Source organism: Haliotis rubra, unplaced genomic scaffold (genome assembly GCF_003918875.1).
Source record: "Haliotis rubra isolate DU_JTF1 unplaced genomic scaffold, ASM391887v1 Scf707, whole genome shotgun sequence".
Taxonomy (NCBI): Eukaryota; Metazoa; Mollusca; class Gastropoda; order Lepetellida; family Haliotidae; genus Haliotis; species Haliotis rubra.
Window position 1 is genome coordinate 224622 of NW_025767421.1, and position 18637 is coordinate 243258.

Here is an 18637-nt window from a genome sequence, read left to right on the forward strand (position 1 = left end):
TGCTGTTATATCAACTATTACATCCATGGTTTCTGTTTCAGGACTCTTGACCTTTTCCGGAGATTTAACAGGTTTTGGGTCACAGTATTTTGAAGCCATTATTAGATCAGGTGGAGAAGGAAGATGTATAGTAATCTGTTCCTGGTCAGATGATCAAAATACAAAGTGTGTTATTGTAGGTCTAATTTTTCAAATATGAAGCTGCCAAATATGACTGATATATCACGCGAGATAATAGGTCTCGAGACATTTAAATATGCTAATATGTTTAAGGTTACGACAACTGACGTGTGACAAAAGGAAGAGTGATGTATTAATTCTGATATCCTTTTATAAGACACAAATATGCATGTACGTGTTTGACAAATCGAACCTTAATTTCATCTATCAAACACTTTGGACACGTCACAAGTGGTCCTAAACGCTCTAAGGGTAATATCTCATTCTAATGTGAGAAGACTCCCAGCGACAATCTCAAAGCTTCCAAAATATACATCAGAGACCACATACCGGGATGTGTTCACTGTTTAAAGATATGTATCATATACATTGCAACTTGATCCGTGGTCAAAGCTGTTCGTAACGATTTAGGCTGTACCTTCTTCAATCAGCCTCTCATATCCATTGCTGATGCTCAGACATCGATACCTGTCGTTGTACATCTCCGTCCGAATCAACCCGTTTACCCAGCCACAAAATAACCTGTACATTCAACTCTCTGCTGACGCTGAAAACGTATTATGGTATTGGCAACCGGTTGACTATAACACCGTTCCGGTCGAGCTGCTAAAGGTAGATTTTGTATCACGGGTGTTTACCCTTGAATTTCCCTGTACGGGTGAAGCCACTACGGAACATTAGATCCTATTAGTTGTGAGCAAGGCTCTGTATACAATACTATGTGAAACAGCAATATGTATATGTGTTCATTCACGCGTATAAATCACTCTCAATATCACCGGCGCTAATTCAGCAATGCTCTTTCCGTATTTGGGTCAACACAATCTGCAAAGAGCCTGGATTCAGTGTCAAATCTTAAGCTGTAGATAAAACATAATGGTAACATTTAATAACAAGCGCTTTACCAGCTTATATGCACGAGGCGGATGCACATGGTGTATTATGGTATCATCAAAGTGGTGGAAGTCAGCGTGCGAGAATACAAATACAAAAAAAGGTTTCACAGCTTGATGGCTGGACATTCACTATCTAAAAATAGTACATTTTGTATTTAAAATGCAAGGGAGCGAACGAAAGATATTTCACGCTTCTGTCATCATATATCCCAACTACATTCAAAGCGGCCTGTAAATAATGGAATGTGGGCTGCACAAGCCAGTGATGAAGTACATGGACAATTGTGCACAATGTCAGGGAATGATGGTGTAACTTGTAACCATATCGTACACTTCAACCATCGGCCTGATTCTTATTTTAATAGTGTTCAACGAAATGATTACTCGGCTCCAGGGGATCCCCCTATTTAGAAACTATTTTTCTGTACGTTATATAAATAGTCATGAAGTGATTTGTTCACATTTGTTTTTGATGTGAAAACGATAAACAGACATATAAAAGTATGTTCTCAAATAATGGTTTGTGCAAATGTTTTAAGTGACTGAGGGTTTTGAGAAATACTGTTTCACAAAATTACAGTTTGGGTTTAACATTTAAGCACCGATCAGTCCAGTGGGGATATAATAACAGCAATCAGCCATGAACACACAATCATCCTAGTCACAAACTGTAACCACCCAATCCTTATACTAACATTTTTTATGTTTTTCACATATAGTATGCCCAGAAATTATTGAGAATTTTAGGAATATGTTTAATTGGATTTCTAGTATAAGCAACCTTGACCAGCTATCAAGACTTAGTGCTTGGTTTCATTCAAGAGAGACAACTCCGTTAATCCTTTTTCATTAGTTTGCGAAGAGTTATTCCCATTTGTTTACTTGCTAGCAGACGACATTTTCGGTGATCCTCAGTATGGATAGATTTAGAGAAGAGGAAGTTGATTTTAGAGTATTATAACAAGGCCATCAGATCAGCTAAAGTGATTTCAAGTAGAGCAGGCACCCCTTTGTCCACTGTTTATCGTGTGTTAAAAAAATATTGCAAATGGATATGGCATTGAGCACCAGGGAGGCGCACGTAGGCCCAGAAAATTGACTGTCGGTGACAGGAGTCGGCTTGGTATTCTTGTTTCTAAAAACAAACGAAGGAGTTTAGAAAACTTAAGGCTGGATATGATTGATAGAGGAACTTTGGCTGTCTGTAAGGAGACAATTAGAACTGAGCTGCATGCAATGGGTTGGCAGAAAAATCGAGGAATTCCATCACCGATCATGAAACCTGAACAAAAGGAGCGAAGGTTGAACTGGTGCTTACAGCATAGAAATTTTAACTGGGACAATGTGATTTTCTCAGGTGAAAGTTCTGTGTGGCTGTTTCCTAATACACTGAAATTCTGGACCAAACAAACTGAAAAACCTTTGTATCAGCACCCAAAGTACAGTCCGGAATTTAACGTGTGGGGTGACATATCTGTTAGGGGCAACGCCCCTCTGTGTATTTGAAGGGAATATGAACAGTGAGCGGTACACAGATATTCTCGAGGGACATTTACTTCCATCTGCTCACGTGTTCTATGGAATTTGTTTTGATTTTCCAGCAGGACAACGACCCAAAACATCGTTCAAAGCATTCACAGGCCAGGTTTTGGACCCAAAATATGACATTATTAGATTGGCCAAGATATAGCCCTGACCAAAATTCAATAGAAAATGTTTGGGGACTTATGAAGGAAAGTGTCAATAAGAAAAATCTGACAAATATTGCTGAAATGAAAGAAGAGGTGGTCCGATATTGGGACACCATGGACCACGACTTTCTAACTTCTTTGATCAGTAGTATGCCCCGCCGCATTGAAGCCTGCATTGCTGCCCATGGTGACTTGACACAATACTAACTGTTCACCTGTCTTTGAATCTGGAGTTATGGTTTGCAAATGTTCACATTTTATACGTGAGTAATGAGTGAAAAAAAAAAAAATTTACAATCTTTAAATTCTCAATAATTTCTGGTTGTACTGTACATCACATTGGCATGTGTTGTTCTTGGTTAATAATGCGTGTGTGCGTGCGTGCAGGCATGCGTGTGGTGATGTGAGGAGAAAGGGATTTTAGATAGACTTCGATGTCATTTCATATTATTTTGTGACAGTTTAACAGGGATACCCCACTGAGACACACTATGCCCTCTTAAAGCCGACCAGGTTAGAATTGATCTTCAGCAACCCGTAGTTGAGGTGACTAACGGGATTGGGTAGTCAGGCTCTCTGACTTGGTTGACACATGGCATCGTATCCCAATTGAATAGATCGATGCTCATGATTTTGATCACTGGATTGTCTGGTCTTGACTTGATTATTTACAGACTGCCATTGCTATTATGATTAAAATATAATTGTAAAGCCTCGGGACTATTTTTATGCGGCAAACAGAGCCAGAGAAGGAAGGCCATTCTTTGTAATGTTCTGGTTCCAATATGCCATATGTAACTGTCAGAGAGGGTCTTTAAGGAAATGTAGTTCCACCAGTTTTGTACAATGCAATGTTTCTTTACTGCAGGAGCTCATACGTCAGGAGACTGACTTTAAGTACATACTTGTCACTACACCATACAGTTCTACACATAACGTTTGTATTGAACTTTTCCCATAAGCATTCGACATTTTCAACTATGAGAGCATTGCCGGTCTTTTCACTTCCACTGGGACATTTTCCTTTTTCTATATCATCTCAACATATTATACAAAAAGATACTTTGAATTTGAAGACAAATTGAAATTCCTAAATAATTGTATTGGTGTTCCAGATACATTTTGAATTTTTGCCATCTAATTTCAAAAGGGCATGGTAAATTTAAGTTTCAAAGTAAGTGAGTGAGTTTAGATTTACGCCGCACTCAGCAATATTCCAGCTATATGGCGGCGGTCTGTAAATAATCGAGTCTGAACAAGACTGTTAGTCGCCTCTTACCATAAGCATGGGTTACTGAAGGTTCATTCTAACCCTGAACTTCACGGGTCTTCAAAGTAAGTCATAAGAAAGTTATTGTCTATCTCACAACCCGAACCACATTATTCTCCCTTCTGGCCTTCCCTCAGTACAATGCCTAAAATGAAGCAAGTATTTCTCCGAGTCTCTCTGTCAACTGCGTCTCCTTTTCAATATGAGACCGCCTCCGTGGTGTAGTGGTTAGAGCGTCCGCCCGGAGAGCGGAAGGTCGCGGGTTCGATCCCCGGCCACGTCATACCAAAAGACGTTAAAATATGGTACTTGTTGGTCCCTGCCTGGCGCTCGGCATAAAAGGGGAAAAACAAGGACTGGTCGGCTCGGAGTCAGTATAATGTGTGCGAGTGGGATATTCATGCTTAACTGCTGCATGGTATCTCAGTGAGCTAGCACTATAAAACCAGCTTAAGTCTGGGCTAGTACAAGCAGCCACACATACACACGCATGCACGTCTTCATATGAGCCAAATATTCTCAAGTACGACGTTAAAACCAATTTCACCTCACCTTTCAGTATGAATTTCGAGTTATTTCCTTATATGTGCAGAGCGTAAGGGTTAGCCTAGCCTGTATAGATACGTGTATACGTTTCTAGTTTAATTCCGAGATGACTGATTTACTTTCACTAAATCAGGGATAATCTACAACGCTATATAGTCTCCCTGACTAAATACACAAGCTCAACAAAGACGAAATGTCGCATCATTACATAATAATGGGGTAATGAGGCTATGATGATTCGAAGTTTTTGTCCAGAAGGAAATATTTGATGTATAGACTATGTCGGAAGGGATAGTGTCGCCATAGCTTGCAGCTATTATAGGGCAGGCTACTCTACTCCCGCATACACACACGTCACAGCATGAGCATCGATCTGCGCAATTGGGAACCGATGACATGTGTCAACAATGCCACACCCACACCTACGCCCACGCCTACACACACGTTTGTTGTAGGCGCGATAAAAATCAGGGCGGGTGTTCACATGTTGTGTGTGACCTGGAATTACATGTACAGATGCGGCAGGTACACCAACAACTCATAACATTGCTTTACCTATAGTCTATAGATAAAGGCCTGTTGATAAACCCTTGTTATAGCGTTTACGCAAGATATTTCGACACTTAATCATCTCGACTTCTGCAAAGGTAAATTCCACCATTCATTCACAATATGCTAAATATCAGCCAAACTCGTAATTTATTTAATGACAAGTTTTACCAACAACTGCTCTTATATTCAGGTGACATTTGAGATGTCGTCGGCGATGAGTTTCTGCAATTGTGTGTCGACCTGCTGTACGAATGCCGGAAAGCTAGGGTCTGTGAGACACAGTCGGATCATGGTCTTCATCTCCTCTGGAGGGAAGTCACAATGCTGGTATGCTACAGGCAGTCTCGCCCTCAGATGTCCTGACACCACCTGGAACATGATAAGCACAACCATTTTTTCTTAGATTGTAGTGCTTCGTAACAACCTTTAATATGTTAAAGCTGTTGGGGGTTTTCAAGCCATAATAGAATATATATATACACCTGGAACTTAATTAAGCACCCCCTGATATATTTCATGATAGTAGAGCAACTGTTAACCATCGTTAAACATGAATGATATCTCTGTATTACAACACATCTCTAGTAGTCTAAAAAGGTGTTTCAGTTCCTTTGCACTCACAACGCATCCCTTGTGCACGTGAAGCAGACAACCCACACTTTTCCCAAAATTCAGTTTCTCTGACATGCAATTGATGGGTATAAAAGCAGACAAATTTGTAACTGTCTCCATTAATGAATACTGAAATGGCGAGATGACTTTCTGAAGCACTAAGGTGGCAAATTGTAGGCATGCATGCAACAGGCATGTCCTTCAAAGCTATTGGACGACAACTGGGCTACAGTCACTCGGTCATCAGCCGACTTGTCCTAAACATCAGATGACAGGAGATGTGAGAGATCGTTCAAGGCCTGGACAACCCAGGAAGACAACGGCCCGTGATGATCGCAGCCTGGCACGTCTGGTAAGGCGAGAACCCTTTGCTACAAGTTCGGGTTTGAAGCGCCTGTGGTTACCCTACAGACAATTATCCACCAGAACCGTCAGAAATCGCCTTAGGGCACTTGGTATGAGGTTCAGAAGAGTCATCAAACGTCCTGCTCTGTCTGATCTCCTTAAGAGACGACGTCTGGAGTGGTGTATGGCCCGTCGGCAGTGGAACCTGAGGACATGGAGGAGGGTCCACTGGTCAGATGAGAGCAGGTTCCTCCTCCACGTTACAGATGGTCGAATGAGAGTGTGGGGCATAAAAACACTGCTTACGTGCCCAGGAATATCCACCCTACTGTTCCTTATGGTGGAGGATCGCTTACGATCTGGGTTTGTCTTTCACACGACTGTAAACTTCAAATGGTGACTGTCCGAGGACATCTTAATGGTCAGCAGTACATTCGGGATATTCTCCATCCAGTTGTCGTGCCTCACTTTGACAACCATCCGTTGGCTACTCACCCGATATTCATGGACGACAACGCCAGGCCGCATCGTTCACGTGCTGTGACCGCACATCTCCAGAATGAGGCTATCATGGCATTACCTTGGCCAGCAATGAGCCCCGATTTGAATCCTTTGGAGCACATCTGGGACTTTCTTGGACGCCGTGTGAGGTTGAGAGAACCCCCTCTCCAGAATCTTGCACAGCTGGAAGCTGCTTTGCATGAAGAATGGCGGCAATTGCCACTTGATCGTATCAGAAGGTTTACCAGTAGCATGAGGAGAAGGATTCAAGCTGTCATCCAAGCACGTGGGGGATACACCCGGTACTGATGCCAGACCCATCAGATGTTAGCATGTGACATTCCTTGTGCATCATTTCTTGTAATAGTCAGCCATTGACAATGCTACGACCATACTTGTTCGGTGACTATTTTCATCAAAAATCAATAGTGACCAAATCACATTGGTTACGCTATTAAAACAACACGAATTGGAATCATTGTCTTGTTTTTCATTTGCCAATAGATCGTATGTTTCACAATAGCTAAGGTTCCACTATCTTTGGAATAGTGAGAAAGTTACAGCAAGTTTTGTTTCTCATCATCCAGAAAATAGGGGGGTGCTTAATTAAGTTCCAGGTGTATATATATACTGTACTATTTAAGTAGAATTACTTTATTTTATAAGCTTTTTTTGGAGGGGGGAGAGAGAGGTTTGAAACATTAGGGTTTTCGATATATTTCAAGTCTAATAGTTAAACATTTGGTTATTTTCAGTTGACGAACCTTCGGAAAATTGGCATTCACACTAAGCTTGATGTAAGGTCTTCACATACTACTTTACTTGTATTCTCGAATATTCTTAGGTTTATGATTGTGATTATCCGTTGGACACTAATTAAAATTCTTAGACTAAGATTTGGAATGGGCCCCTCTTCAAGACCCTTGATATCATTTATCAATAATAGCTAATACTGCACAGCTAAGAACAATGCGCCAATGAAACTACTTGCCAAACGATGATGGATAGTGACATGGGAAATATGCACTGTTCGTGTTTAATGGCTGTCTGGGTTGTGGAGTTGTGCTCGTCTTGTGGATATATTTAACCAACATGCAGTGTTATTTGTACAGATAGGCCATGTACCAATGTTGGAGACACAAATTATTGGACATTCGTCAGTCTACGTTTCATTGTAATCTTGACAGGTCCGATTTAAAATTGATCTTCTGCCTCCCATACTTGTAAGAGGCGACCTAAGGGATTGGGTGGTCCGTTACATATATTGCTGCCCTTCTGTCCCTCATAACACGTCTTCTCGGGAATAACTATCTGACGACTTTGGCCGAGAGTAACTTCCAACTTGTAGAATGCACGTCCGGTACCGGTTGCTGTTATTTGTGTTAGTTATTGGCATTTTTTACCAAATCATTTGCCAAGAGTAAATTGAATCTTAAATGTCATCCTTGCCTCATCTTGATACGTCTCCCCGTGTCCGTAACCTCGTAACTCAAATGCATATCACGCGTACTGGTCGTTACAGTCGTTTTTGTGCCCCTGTCTTAGGTTTTCTCACCTGAGCCATTTTACCGAGAGTGACCTCCCCTTGAAGGAGCTCAACCTGTGACACCTGTGGATTGACAGCGTCCTTCGGTTTCTCCTACAGTATACAAAAAGAACATAAAGACGTGTTATCTATGGTCTTCAGTCACATCACAAATATATTAAACCAGAGACCATATAATGATAATAATCTATTATATGGTCTCTGATTAAACATACATAAGATATTCATAATGTATTGTTTTGATGTTTATATTAAAACATGGACTGAGGTCGCATAATATATATTCATATAAGACAAACAGTAACTTGTACACAGTTATCTCAAGCATCCTTTCCAGTGTGAGACATCATGGCAGAACGAAATGAGTGCCTTAGGGACCTTGACCGTCGGTGTCAGTACTAAGCAGAAGCTGGCCTTGATCATTGGCAAATGGCAATCGAAGTATAACTCACGGATGTTTAAAGGATGTGAAGAAGACTGAAAATCTCCTACTCACGTTTGTGCTTGTGACATCCATACTTTTGGTTGTTGGACTATCCATCTTAACAGGGAAGAATTTGGACAGTCTCTCTGCACAAGCAGCACATTGATTTTCGGCTGTTATCCCATCACTTGCATAAAACTTCATTCGAAATCGTCTGGTTTCATTCTATCAGCAGAATAGATTAAATGGATGGTATCAAGATTACGGAGACCTGTATGAAATATATGGTAAAGTGAAATAAAATAGTACTAGAAATATACAGTATCCGCTGTGAGATGTTAAAGATACAAACGTATTCTTTCTTCAACACCAAAGATTCTGTTCGATCTCTTCACAGAGCGCGGTTCAACATTTTACGACGCTTCAGACAACCATGTCGTCTTAGTAGGCAAATGTCAGTGTGTACATTTTTGTCATAAAGTCTATTATAATGTTCAATTGTTCTCTGACGTTTTCATTCCGTCCCATATATTCATAGTTTATCTTAATCGTAATTTTATTGGAATATCATCTATTTACATTTGATTGCTCTGATTAAAAAAGAGACAGGAATTGGAACCAAAAAGGGCTTACTGCCACTTTATACATGAGCAACATGCTGTCCCTCTTCGTCATTCCCCGCATCCAGGCCCGGGCTGTCACCAAACTGTGGCTCTCCTGAATTGCAAGATATCAAGAATTCAAGAATACGGGCGTATGAACAACTAGAATAAAGACAAAAGAAACGATTTATCTGTTTCCAGACTTGTAGATCGACAAAGGATCGCTAAAACTTGGCGTTTGGTCTTACCATAACAGTTGAGCTCCGACACAGGACGAGGTGGCTGGAATCTGTGAGAGTCAATACAAGATCACCGTCGTTGTCATCGTATTGCTGAAAAACGACATAAACATATGTCTCACAGTATGCCATTGAAAGACACATGCAAAGACAATATTACAATCGGATTAATAATAACCACACATTAATAATTTAATATGTCGCTGGACTAATCGCATGTTCTTGACCAAAGATGGCGAGGTGAGTCTCGGGTTATTCTGTATTATTTAGACTGATCCCCTCCTTTGTGAATAGCTCACCTGCCAGTGTCCTTTTCCCACTACACTTGGAGTTGTCAGGTACCTGGCATATTTCTCGATTTTCCACACTTCAGGCATGTCTTTGAGCTTGGTGTAATAATACCAAGATAATACCAGATGCTTTAATTGTTTCTATGATCGTGTCAAGCCACTGAAGATCGGCTATGAGGCCAGTGCCTACATATAAATGGGTTGAAAACAACATCGATATGATACTGATTTGATACATGTGGAATAGACATCATAAATACATAACTCAACCAAACATATTAATTGTTATGCAAGACCTAGCTCTTCAATATACAAAAATATTATAGATGGAACAAACACATACATGTCATTAGCATCAATTGGTAGAACAGTATTGAATTATTGACACTTTTGTTTCTCTTCAGGGCTGTACATAATACTTCGTTTTGGGGGCATCGCGAAATCTGCGTCAGTTGATAGATGAAAAATAAAATATCAATGGAGCGTGTATTACCTTTTTTCATATAGGGAAAGGTAAATCATTTTGGGCAACACACATTCGAAGCAGTTTGTCATATCGGACACTCGACTTCGAGTACTTCTTGGTACCCTACATACGAGAGTATCTCGACTACATGTCAAAACTAGCTTTGTCTGCTGTGTCACACATTAACTTTGAATGCATATTTCTTTGTCCCTGCGTGTGTATTATTAATATTATATTTCAAGACATATCGCCATTAAGTAAGCTAAACTTCTTTTCTGGTAATATAATACTCCTAATCTACACAGTCTGGGATGAATTTCTGCCATCACTAATTCGTTTTAATGATATCATGAAATGAATTAGTCGTATAACTATCGAATCATATGATATCCTAAAATCGAATTTGCGATACCATCAAATGATCTAATTAATGGTCTGTAACAGAACACTGGAAATAAATATTAAAGCGGCGCCTCGTGATTTCTTTTGTTCGTTCTTTTGTTTTCATTTATTCATCGACAATTACACCTGAAATATCAATTAACTGAGGTCACAGGCAAATAATAACGTTGAACGAATTTTTTTTCGGAAAAACAACTGTAAGTTAATATATTCTCTGAGTAATAGAATGAAGAGCTTCGACGAACTTATGATTCTAGGTACAGAGCGGTGAATCTGTATATTATTCCAATGTTTAATGGTCGTGTTTTTATTGATGGATTATTACTGACTTTTTTATCTCTGCTGTGAGCTAAATGTGTATAGGTGTTCATCGAAAGCCGATCGACTTGGCGCTGAGTACAACTGGAATCGACATTTCTTCTAAACAGAATGAAAACACAGTAGCTGTGTACGGCAGTGTGAGGATTTAGGTTTTGACAAAATCTCTCTGATCTTATTACTTTTCCCCATGTGACAAACTATTTACGTTTACAATCAAAATGGGTCATTACATAGATATATTAGATGGACCTATTAGTTGCATCTGCATGTGTGGCCACAATAATGACGGTCTCCCTGGGATCACAGACGAGTCTAGCAGACGATATTCGACTGCACCAAGTGAACTGTCCGTGTAAGCTCACAGCGTGCTACCAACTACACCGACTGACAATGCTGCCTTTGTTACACGGGCGCAATTATGACCTACTGTTCGTGTTCGTATAGGGTATAACGGTAGCTGACTATGACATGCAATGGGAAAAACACAGCAGTTATTCCTGATCTCTAGTTGATGATCTTGACATTGCGTCAGTGAAGTCAATATTTTGTCACATATTCGTAAACACTAATTGTAACTTACAACAACATGCCAAGAAATAGTCACTTAAGATTCAATCATTCAGTACAAATAAGTGTTTTATTAATAATAGCATATTTTTAAAGTCAAGATGTAATATTAAAATATTTGGTGTGGGAATAATATGTACACAATAAGTGAAAAAACCTCGTACATATTCACCAGTTTGTAAGAATGTACATTTTTGACGTCATCATTTTATGTGGTCTTACTTTCAAAATGGCAGCTCCCTGTCCTGTCAAAATGACATAGATTCGAGGCTAGTACTTGTAATCTCTAAAAATATCAACTTCTTGTTGCAAATTAGACCAAATAAAATGGAGCGGGGTGCAGAATCGTCTCCCCGAGTAAGTGTTGTGCACGAAAGATCAAAGTACATTTATATTTTTGTGGAACGATATATCCTCACGCTATCTCATTCTCATGAAGATTCTGTTGCAACCTTTGATCAACATTTGTTCATGTTCAGCACATACTGGTTTTGCGTTCTTCATATTCCATGAATGTGATATAATACCAATACTTGTATTGTATAATAATTGTGATAGTCTTTCCTTGTTTACCAGTTTTATAAACGCGGAACGTAATTTCCTTATTTCGTTTCCTATCTTTTTGTGCGACTTTCAACAACACACTGTTTCATTGAAGTGTGATTATTGTTAAAATGTTCTGAGAATTTGATATCAGGGAAAAACAAATTATTCCTTGAGAAATGGATAGCTAAACTTATCCTTAAGTAACCATTTGGCAGTTATTAGGTAATATACCACATCCTGATACATACAAGGTCTTGTTTCACAAAAACTCATCCTGCTTCTTCTACCTGCACGTATACCAGATTTCAAATCATACAGTGATATAATGTTTAAGGATGTGTTTGGTTGTTGGTTAAAGATCATATATGAAAGCTACAATTTGTCATAAACCTCTTATGATGATCATGATGATAAACACTAAAATTTATTGAGAAATTGTTTTTAAAAGTTGCATTTTTTTTTTTTAAGATGGACAGACCCCATGTTCACAGTCTGCCATCAGACTACAGTGATGTCCAGTCAAACAGCTATGATCCAGAGTTCATCTCAGATATCAGCAACAAGATGCAAGTTCCAGACAGGATAGCTGTAGGAGGAGCGTATAATGGCCACGTGGAACACACTGGGAACACTGGCTCGGAACACATGATGGTGCCAGAAAGGATTGTTCTAGCAGGTAAGACAAAAAAGAAAGAGCTTGTATATATTGTCACATATGTAATATACTATAGCCTCAACTACTCACATTGGCATCAATAGTCTTTGAAATTGATTTAAGATTTCATCATTGAGTATGAGTAGACTGGATCCAGGTAAGAATTGTTCTTGAGGCAAATAACAGGATCAGCTGGTCAGACTCATTGACTTTTGTTATGTTACTTTAATGCAATTACTTACTGGTAGATCAATGCTCATGATGTCCAGATTCATGAATTCACAGACCACCTCATATATGTGGAATAATGTGGTTAAACAACAAAGAAACCATTTTTTCGGTCTTGGTAATGATATGACTGCCAGTGATGTCAGCATATTACACGCTATATTTGTTATTGCTGTCTATCAATAAATTGCTTTTCATATTTGAATGGCAGGAGGAGATACACACATCGGCATGAAGGAGGCACTACGCCCTCTTGTCTTTGATCGTCCTCCTGACAGTGAGAACATGTCATATGTAGGACTGATCACCCCACCCAGAACACTGACACTAGAGGAAAGATTCCCGACAGTAGAGGAAGTGGAAACACGCAGGGTTCATACAGATATGGTAGCCAAGCCAGAAGCCAATGGGTGAGGAGGACTGGGCCATTCATTGATGATAACATTTTCCAATCTTTGTCAGGTGTTGTTAAACCTAATGTCTAAGAATGTATTCTATCAAACACCTCTAGTGATCTCAAAAGATTTGTATTACTTTTCCTATTAGGGAGAAGGTAACTTTGCGATGTTGATGGAATATTGCTAAAAGCGGCGTAAAACTAAACTTACTACTACATGTTGATTTATCGCCAAGAAATTCAGTCAAATTCATCTTATTTTTGTTCAGGGACTATTGTATAGTTCAAGCAGGAACATGTGTTTGACATTATTTGTGATATAGCCCCCTGATACCAAGGGTAATGTTGCCATTATCCTGCAGTATGTATTGCACTCTTCCCTTACATACTACCTTTCCTTTTTCTAGTGAAAACATGCAAAACATGGAAATGCTATCCCATTAGAAAGAGCCAATTCCTGAACAATGTTGAAACTGCTCGCTCTTTCTAAGGGACGGATGTTTCCAATCATGTTTTCACACAAAACAGAAGAGGTGTAACAGAATGTCATGGTGGTCATTATTGCATCAGAACTTGTTTGTATACAGAAACTAACAAAGTCAAATCTGTTTCTATTACAGGATGGGCCCAGTGCCATACACTCCAGGAGTGTCACCCTACGAGTCACTGCTCCTCAATGAAGAAGATGAAGCCACTCTATTACGAACCCAAGTTTCTAAACTGACCCGTCGACTGGCCGTCATGGAGCAGGACAACCAGCGGCGATCTCAGCGTGAACTTTTCCTCTACCCTGCAGTGTTCGGTTATCTCCTGTTTCGAGTATTCTTCTGGTTCATGAGAAATAGATGAAACCAGATACCTCCTCCCAGACAGACTCTAAGATATACTACAGGATGTTAACTTTTTCTCAATTACTTCTTACTGTTTACCTGTGGGAAACATTCTAGTTACTATTCTAGGAGGACCCATATATTAAGGGCCAGATATATTACTCTAGTAATCTTCAGAAAGACTATTTGTGGCATGTGTACACCACTACACACCATATCACTACATGTGTTTGTGAACATGGCAGGTATTCATTTTATCCAGGATATTGCTGTTCATTATCATGCTGTTTTCTGTAGTTTTTCTTTCACATGGACTTTGTGTGTATTTAACCCATGACACTGCTGGTACACTACTGGAACATCAAGCTATGGTTCAGTGGAACCCTGCTAATACAGACTCCTCCAGATACAATAATTTCGCTAAATATCTTGATATCTGGTTCTGACTTGAGTTACCTTTACCATGTTTATGTCTTGTAGAGTCGGACCACTGCATCTGAAACAAACATGGGATGCTGTGCTGTAACTGTGGTCGTCAATCAGCATGGTTGTAGTCATCAGTTAGTGGTTAGCAGCTATAGCATGAATGTATGAAAGTTTGTGATCAGATGTGATCATTATGATGTAAGCATCACATGCAGATTGGAGAGTATGTTGGTTGTGTGGACTAGTTAGCCAGTGATATCTAGATATGACGCCAGTTTGGTCACAAATATAACTGTCCAGATCCAGAAGCAAGATTTTCGGATATGCGAGCAAGTTTATGATGCACACTTTTTGTTTACAATGAGTATTGTTCTGGAGGCTTGGTTTCAAATATCTTATATCCACCTAAGTGGGACTCACTTTTTAAGAATACTGGTCCCTCTTTGAAAATTCAAATCCTAAAACATGTCTTCTTTTTTTAAACATGTTACTGCATTTACTTGGTAATTTTGGCATTGGGGAATATTCTTTACCTGTGAAATTTTCTTCACTAACAGGCTTCTAGACAGCCAGAAATCTACATGATATAGGGAGAGAACTTAAAGTGGAAGGACTAACCTTTTTAGATCCTCAACATGCCACAGACCTTGCTGTGCCGGGTTGTTTCTGTGAATGATTGTATTGTACTTCAGGAATATGGCTCCTCAGACATTGTCAATTCAACATATTGAGTGTATACTTTTGAATAAACAGCTAAGTATTATCTTCCTTGGTTTCACAATGTTTTGGTAAGAACATATACCTGATTGACATGTAGCTAAAGCATGGGTTTGTGATGTCAGATTGTTGAGATTTGTTGTAATTCATCATAGTTTATCATAGTGCTTCTGGATAACACTTCTTTATCTTACAAGTAGCTAAAGATATGTCAACTTGGTTGACCTGTCAATATGCAGTTTTCTTTGGATCATCAGTGAATGATATTGTTGCAGTAGGGATTGCTGGGTACTCAGAGGTAATTTACCTTGAGCAATGATAAACATATTGATTAATTTACTCTTTTACAACCTGTAAGGTTTCATTTTCATGAATTGTGAAATTGAAAATCCTGATAAGCATAACATTATATAGCCTTATCAAATTTATCTTCCATAATGTTTGATTATGTATTACCTACTGATACTGATGTATCTGGGTCTATCATCAGCTGAACCAACGATAACAGATGACTAGCATATTTTTCTAGACATCAGGGGACTACGCACTACCTCACCAACGTCAAAGATTTTGTTACATTATTTATTATCATACACAGACAGAAACACACAAAAAACCCACAGACACCCAAACACAAAAGCCATTAGCCATGGTGAGTGTATATACTGGATGGATAGCATCTTCCCAAGGCAAGGGAGTTAACTGACTGCCTAAACATGCTAAATTTGGATTTCAGGATTTGTGAAACATGTGTCTGCCATATAGCTGGAATTTGCTGAGTGCGACGTAAAACTAAACTCACTCACTGTGAGGCATGTGAAAATATATTTTCCTCACAGTTATTATTATAACCAACACACTCGAGCAATTAGATGCTTTTACGATTATCTCAGAATTATCACATTTTGTGTGAAGCAAATGCAGGTGATATTAAAGATAGAATTTGATTGCTCATTGGGAGAGATGACAAAAGGGAAATAACTTGCAGTAGCTACCGCTGTGTAATTCCAGCTTAGCTTGGCATGACTGGAAACTGCACTTGTACAATCTGTTAACACCCTTGCCTCTGGTAGATAGGTGGATATTGACAAACATTATTTTCTCTGCATGAAGATTACAAGAACAAGTTAGATTCATGTTCATAACAGTTGCTTATTTTGTTTTTTTACTTTGTCAAAATATATTAGAAGAGTTGTAACAGTATTTATTTTTCTACAATTGTTTTGCATTACCTACCTAAACATTGCACTTTGCCTTTAAGAGCTTAACAGTGAGTTTGCTTGTTGCTTGCCACAAAAAAACCCAACTCTCCAACAGCTACGGTTGCATTGATTGAAACAGATGCATGTGTTGCATTAGTAGCATCTCTCAGCTGTTCCTGGGTTCAGATCCATCAGTTATTATCCTCGGTCTGTCAACACTATACACATGGTGGTTACTCTATTTGAAGTGGTAATTCTATGACCTGTATAACTGTTGGCTTTCCAACATTGAAATGACACGCCATAAACAGAAATTACTCAAAAGGTTGACCCAAGTCTTCAAAATCTCTTATTTTACTGATGAGTAACTGTTATAGTGCTAGAACCGACACATCTTGCCAATATTACATAAATGAGATTGTGTTTTCTTCAGAACTGGTCAGGCCAAAGTTCTATTTAAATTGGTTTCAGCCCACTGTTCAATATGTCAACATTGGACAGCATCTGATACCAAACAGCATCATAACTGTGAGACTCCATGCTAATAATCCTGCCTCGGCTAATGTCTTGAAAAATGTGCCACAGCTTCATCATGGATTTTGGATGTAAGTTCTGTGTATTTCTGTTTTGAGTGAGTGGATGGTTTATATGCCTTTTAAACACTTCCTATTATTTCCATTTTGTGACAGTGAACTATTTTGCAAATTTGATACTAGTCATTAGAATGTGTTGAGACGTGTTGATGATTCATCATTCCATAGGTAGTCTTGTCATGTACAGTGAAGCCCCTCTGCTGTAGAAGTATTTTGTTTCAGCATTGCTGTGTTAAGTGCCATGTCCTCAACCACCTGTACATATGAAGACTCAGTATGCATGCTTAATCATATATAGTGTAAAAATCATCTCTGCCATGCTAATTTTACATTTTTGCATTTGTATATCCATTGTAACTCAGTGATATATATATTTGTGTATGATAATTATTTTTTTTAGATGACCATATTTGTAAATGTAATTACAGCATATGTTTCTGCTGATTTGTGCTCCACAGGTAAGACATACATTCATGTTACTGTAGTTGTCTCCCCTTGAGGTAGAGGCAACAGCAACAGATGCACTGATGGCTGTTGCAAATATTTGCTAGAGTTCAACATGGACCAGAAATTCTCTTTGTGCTATAATCATGATAATTGTGGCAATAGTCATTGGGACAGATTATAAATGAACTGCTGCACCATTGCTTGGTGTCTTGGTGTCATGGTTTTGTCCTCAGCATCTTTGTGATATGTCAAAAACATTAAGAGGAGGATAAGTGAAATATTGTGTCATTGTAACATGAAATCCTGAAAACAGATCATACATAATTATTATCAGTTTAGTTACTTAACCATATTGTTTTTAGGACAATAATAGTGAAAGTGTGGCCCTCACTGGATATATTGTACATAGAACATGTACAAGACATAGGAAAACTTACACATTTTCAACACCTGTAGCAGCATTGGTTGATGTGACTGTCTTGTATCTGTTGTTGCCTTCAATAAACCTAACTGGTCTCTGCCTTGCTGCTGGTGTGTCTAGTATTATGCAGGTCAACCCTGTGTCTGGGATACTGCAGGTCAACCATGTTGTGTCTGGGATACTGCAGGTCAACCATGTTGTGTCTGGGATACTGCAGGTCAACCATGTTGTGTCTGGGATACTGCAGGTCAACCATGTTGTGTCTGGAATACTGCAGGTCAACCATGTGTGTGGGATACTGCAGGTCAACCATGTTGTGTCTGGGATACTGCAGGTCAACCATGTTGTGTCCGGAATACTGCAGGTCAACCATGTTGTGTCTGTGATACTGCATGTCAACCATGTTGTGTCTGGGATACTGCAGGTCAACCCTGTTGTGTCTGGGATACTGCAGGTCAACCATGTTGTGTCTGGGATACTGCAGGTCAACCCTGTTGTGTCTGGGATACTGCAGGTCAACCATGTTGTGTCTGGGATACTGCAGGTCAACCATGTTGTGTCTGGAATACTGCAGGTCAACCCTGCTGTGTCTGACAATTGTTTCCTATCATTATCTTACGTGGCCATTGAAGATCCGGGTCTTCAGCAATCCATGCTTGTTGAAAGAGGCGACTGATGGTCGGCCAGGCTCCTTAACTTGGTTCATTGTACCCCACAAATGCATA

At 39.3% G+C, this 18637-nt stretch overlaps 2 protein-coding genes across 5 annotated transcripts; one reads left to right on the forward strand and one right to left on the reverse strand.

Moving 5' to 3' along the window:
- Positions 1-5265: 5265 nt before the first annotated feature.
- Positions 5266-11416, reverse strand: LOC124259024 (meiotic recombination protein REC114-like). 3 transcript variants are annotated; one of them, XM_046693100.1, is made up of 7 exons: positions 11311-11416; positions 9704-9790; positions 9414-9497; positions 9197-9280; positions 8636-8788; positions 8149-8232; positions 5266-5504 (listed from the first exon to the last, which is right to left on the reverse strand). In XM_046693100.1, exons 2-7 carry the CDS (start codon positions 9779-9781, stop codon positions 5322-5324), a joined length of 666 nt encoding a protein of 221 aa, XP_046549056.1. In that variant the 5' UTR covers positions 9782-9790; positions 11311-11416; the 3' UTR covers positions 5266-5321. The 3 variants fall into 3 exon arrangements, with proteins under 3 accessions (XP_046549056.1, XP_046549053.1, XP_046549055.1); XM_046693097.1 differs by having other exon boundaries at positions 9704-9880; XM_046693099.1 differs by lacking the exon at positions 11311-11416 and adding an exon at positions 11114-11300 and having other exon boundaries at positions 9704-9880.
- Positions 11417-11645: 229 nt separating this feature from the next.
- LOC124259023 (mitochondrial fission factor-like) lies at positions 11646-18015 on the forward strand. Of its 2 annotated transcripts, none has more exons than XM_046693095.1 (4): positions 11646-11807; positions 12465-12672; positions 13091-13289; positions 13897-18015. In XM_046693095.1, exons 1-4 carry the CDS (start codon positions 11661-11663, stop codon positions 14123-14125), a joined length of 783 nt encoding a protein of 260 aa, XP_046549051.1. In that variant the 5' UTR covers positions 11646-11660; the 3' UTR covers positions 14126-18015. The 2 variants fall into 2 exon arrangements, with proteins under 2 accessions (XP_046549051.1, XP_046549052.1); XM_046693096.1 differs by lacking the exon at positions 11646-11807 and adding an exon at positions 11945-11965.
- The last annotated feature ends 622 nt before the right edge of the window (positions 18016-18637 follow it).

Excerpts from the sequence above, each read along its gene's own strand:
- LOC124259024 (XM_046693100.1), bottom strand. The coding sequence starts at position 9,781 with ATGCCTGAAGTGTGGAAAATCGAGAAATATGCCAGGTACCTGACAACT. Across the intron at positions 8,233-8,635 it reads TGGATGTCACAAGCACAAAC|GAGAAACCGAAGGACGCTGT; the intron begins GTGAGTAGGAGA and ends TGTATACTGTAG. Across the intron at positions 5,505-8,148 it reads CTCTCGGTAAAATGGCTCAG|GTGGTGTCAGGACATCTGAG; the intron begins GTGAGAAAACCT and ends ATCATGTTCCAG.
- LOC124259023 (XM_046693095.1), top strand. The coding sequence starts at position 11,661 with ATGTGGTCTTACTTTCAAAATGGCAGCTCCCTGTCCTGTCAAAATGAC. Across the intron at positions 11,808-12,464 it reads GTGCAGAATCGTCTCCCCGA|ATGGACAGACCCCATGTTCA; the intron begins GTAAGTGTTGTG and ends TTTTTTTTTAAG. Across the intron at positions 12,673-13,090 it reads AGAAAGGATTGTTCTAGCAG|GAGGAGATACACACATCGGC; the intron begins GTAAGACAAAAA and ends TTTGAATGGCAG.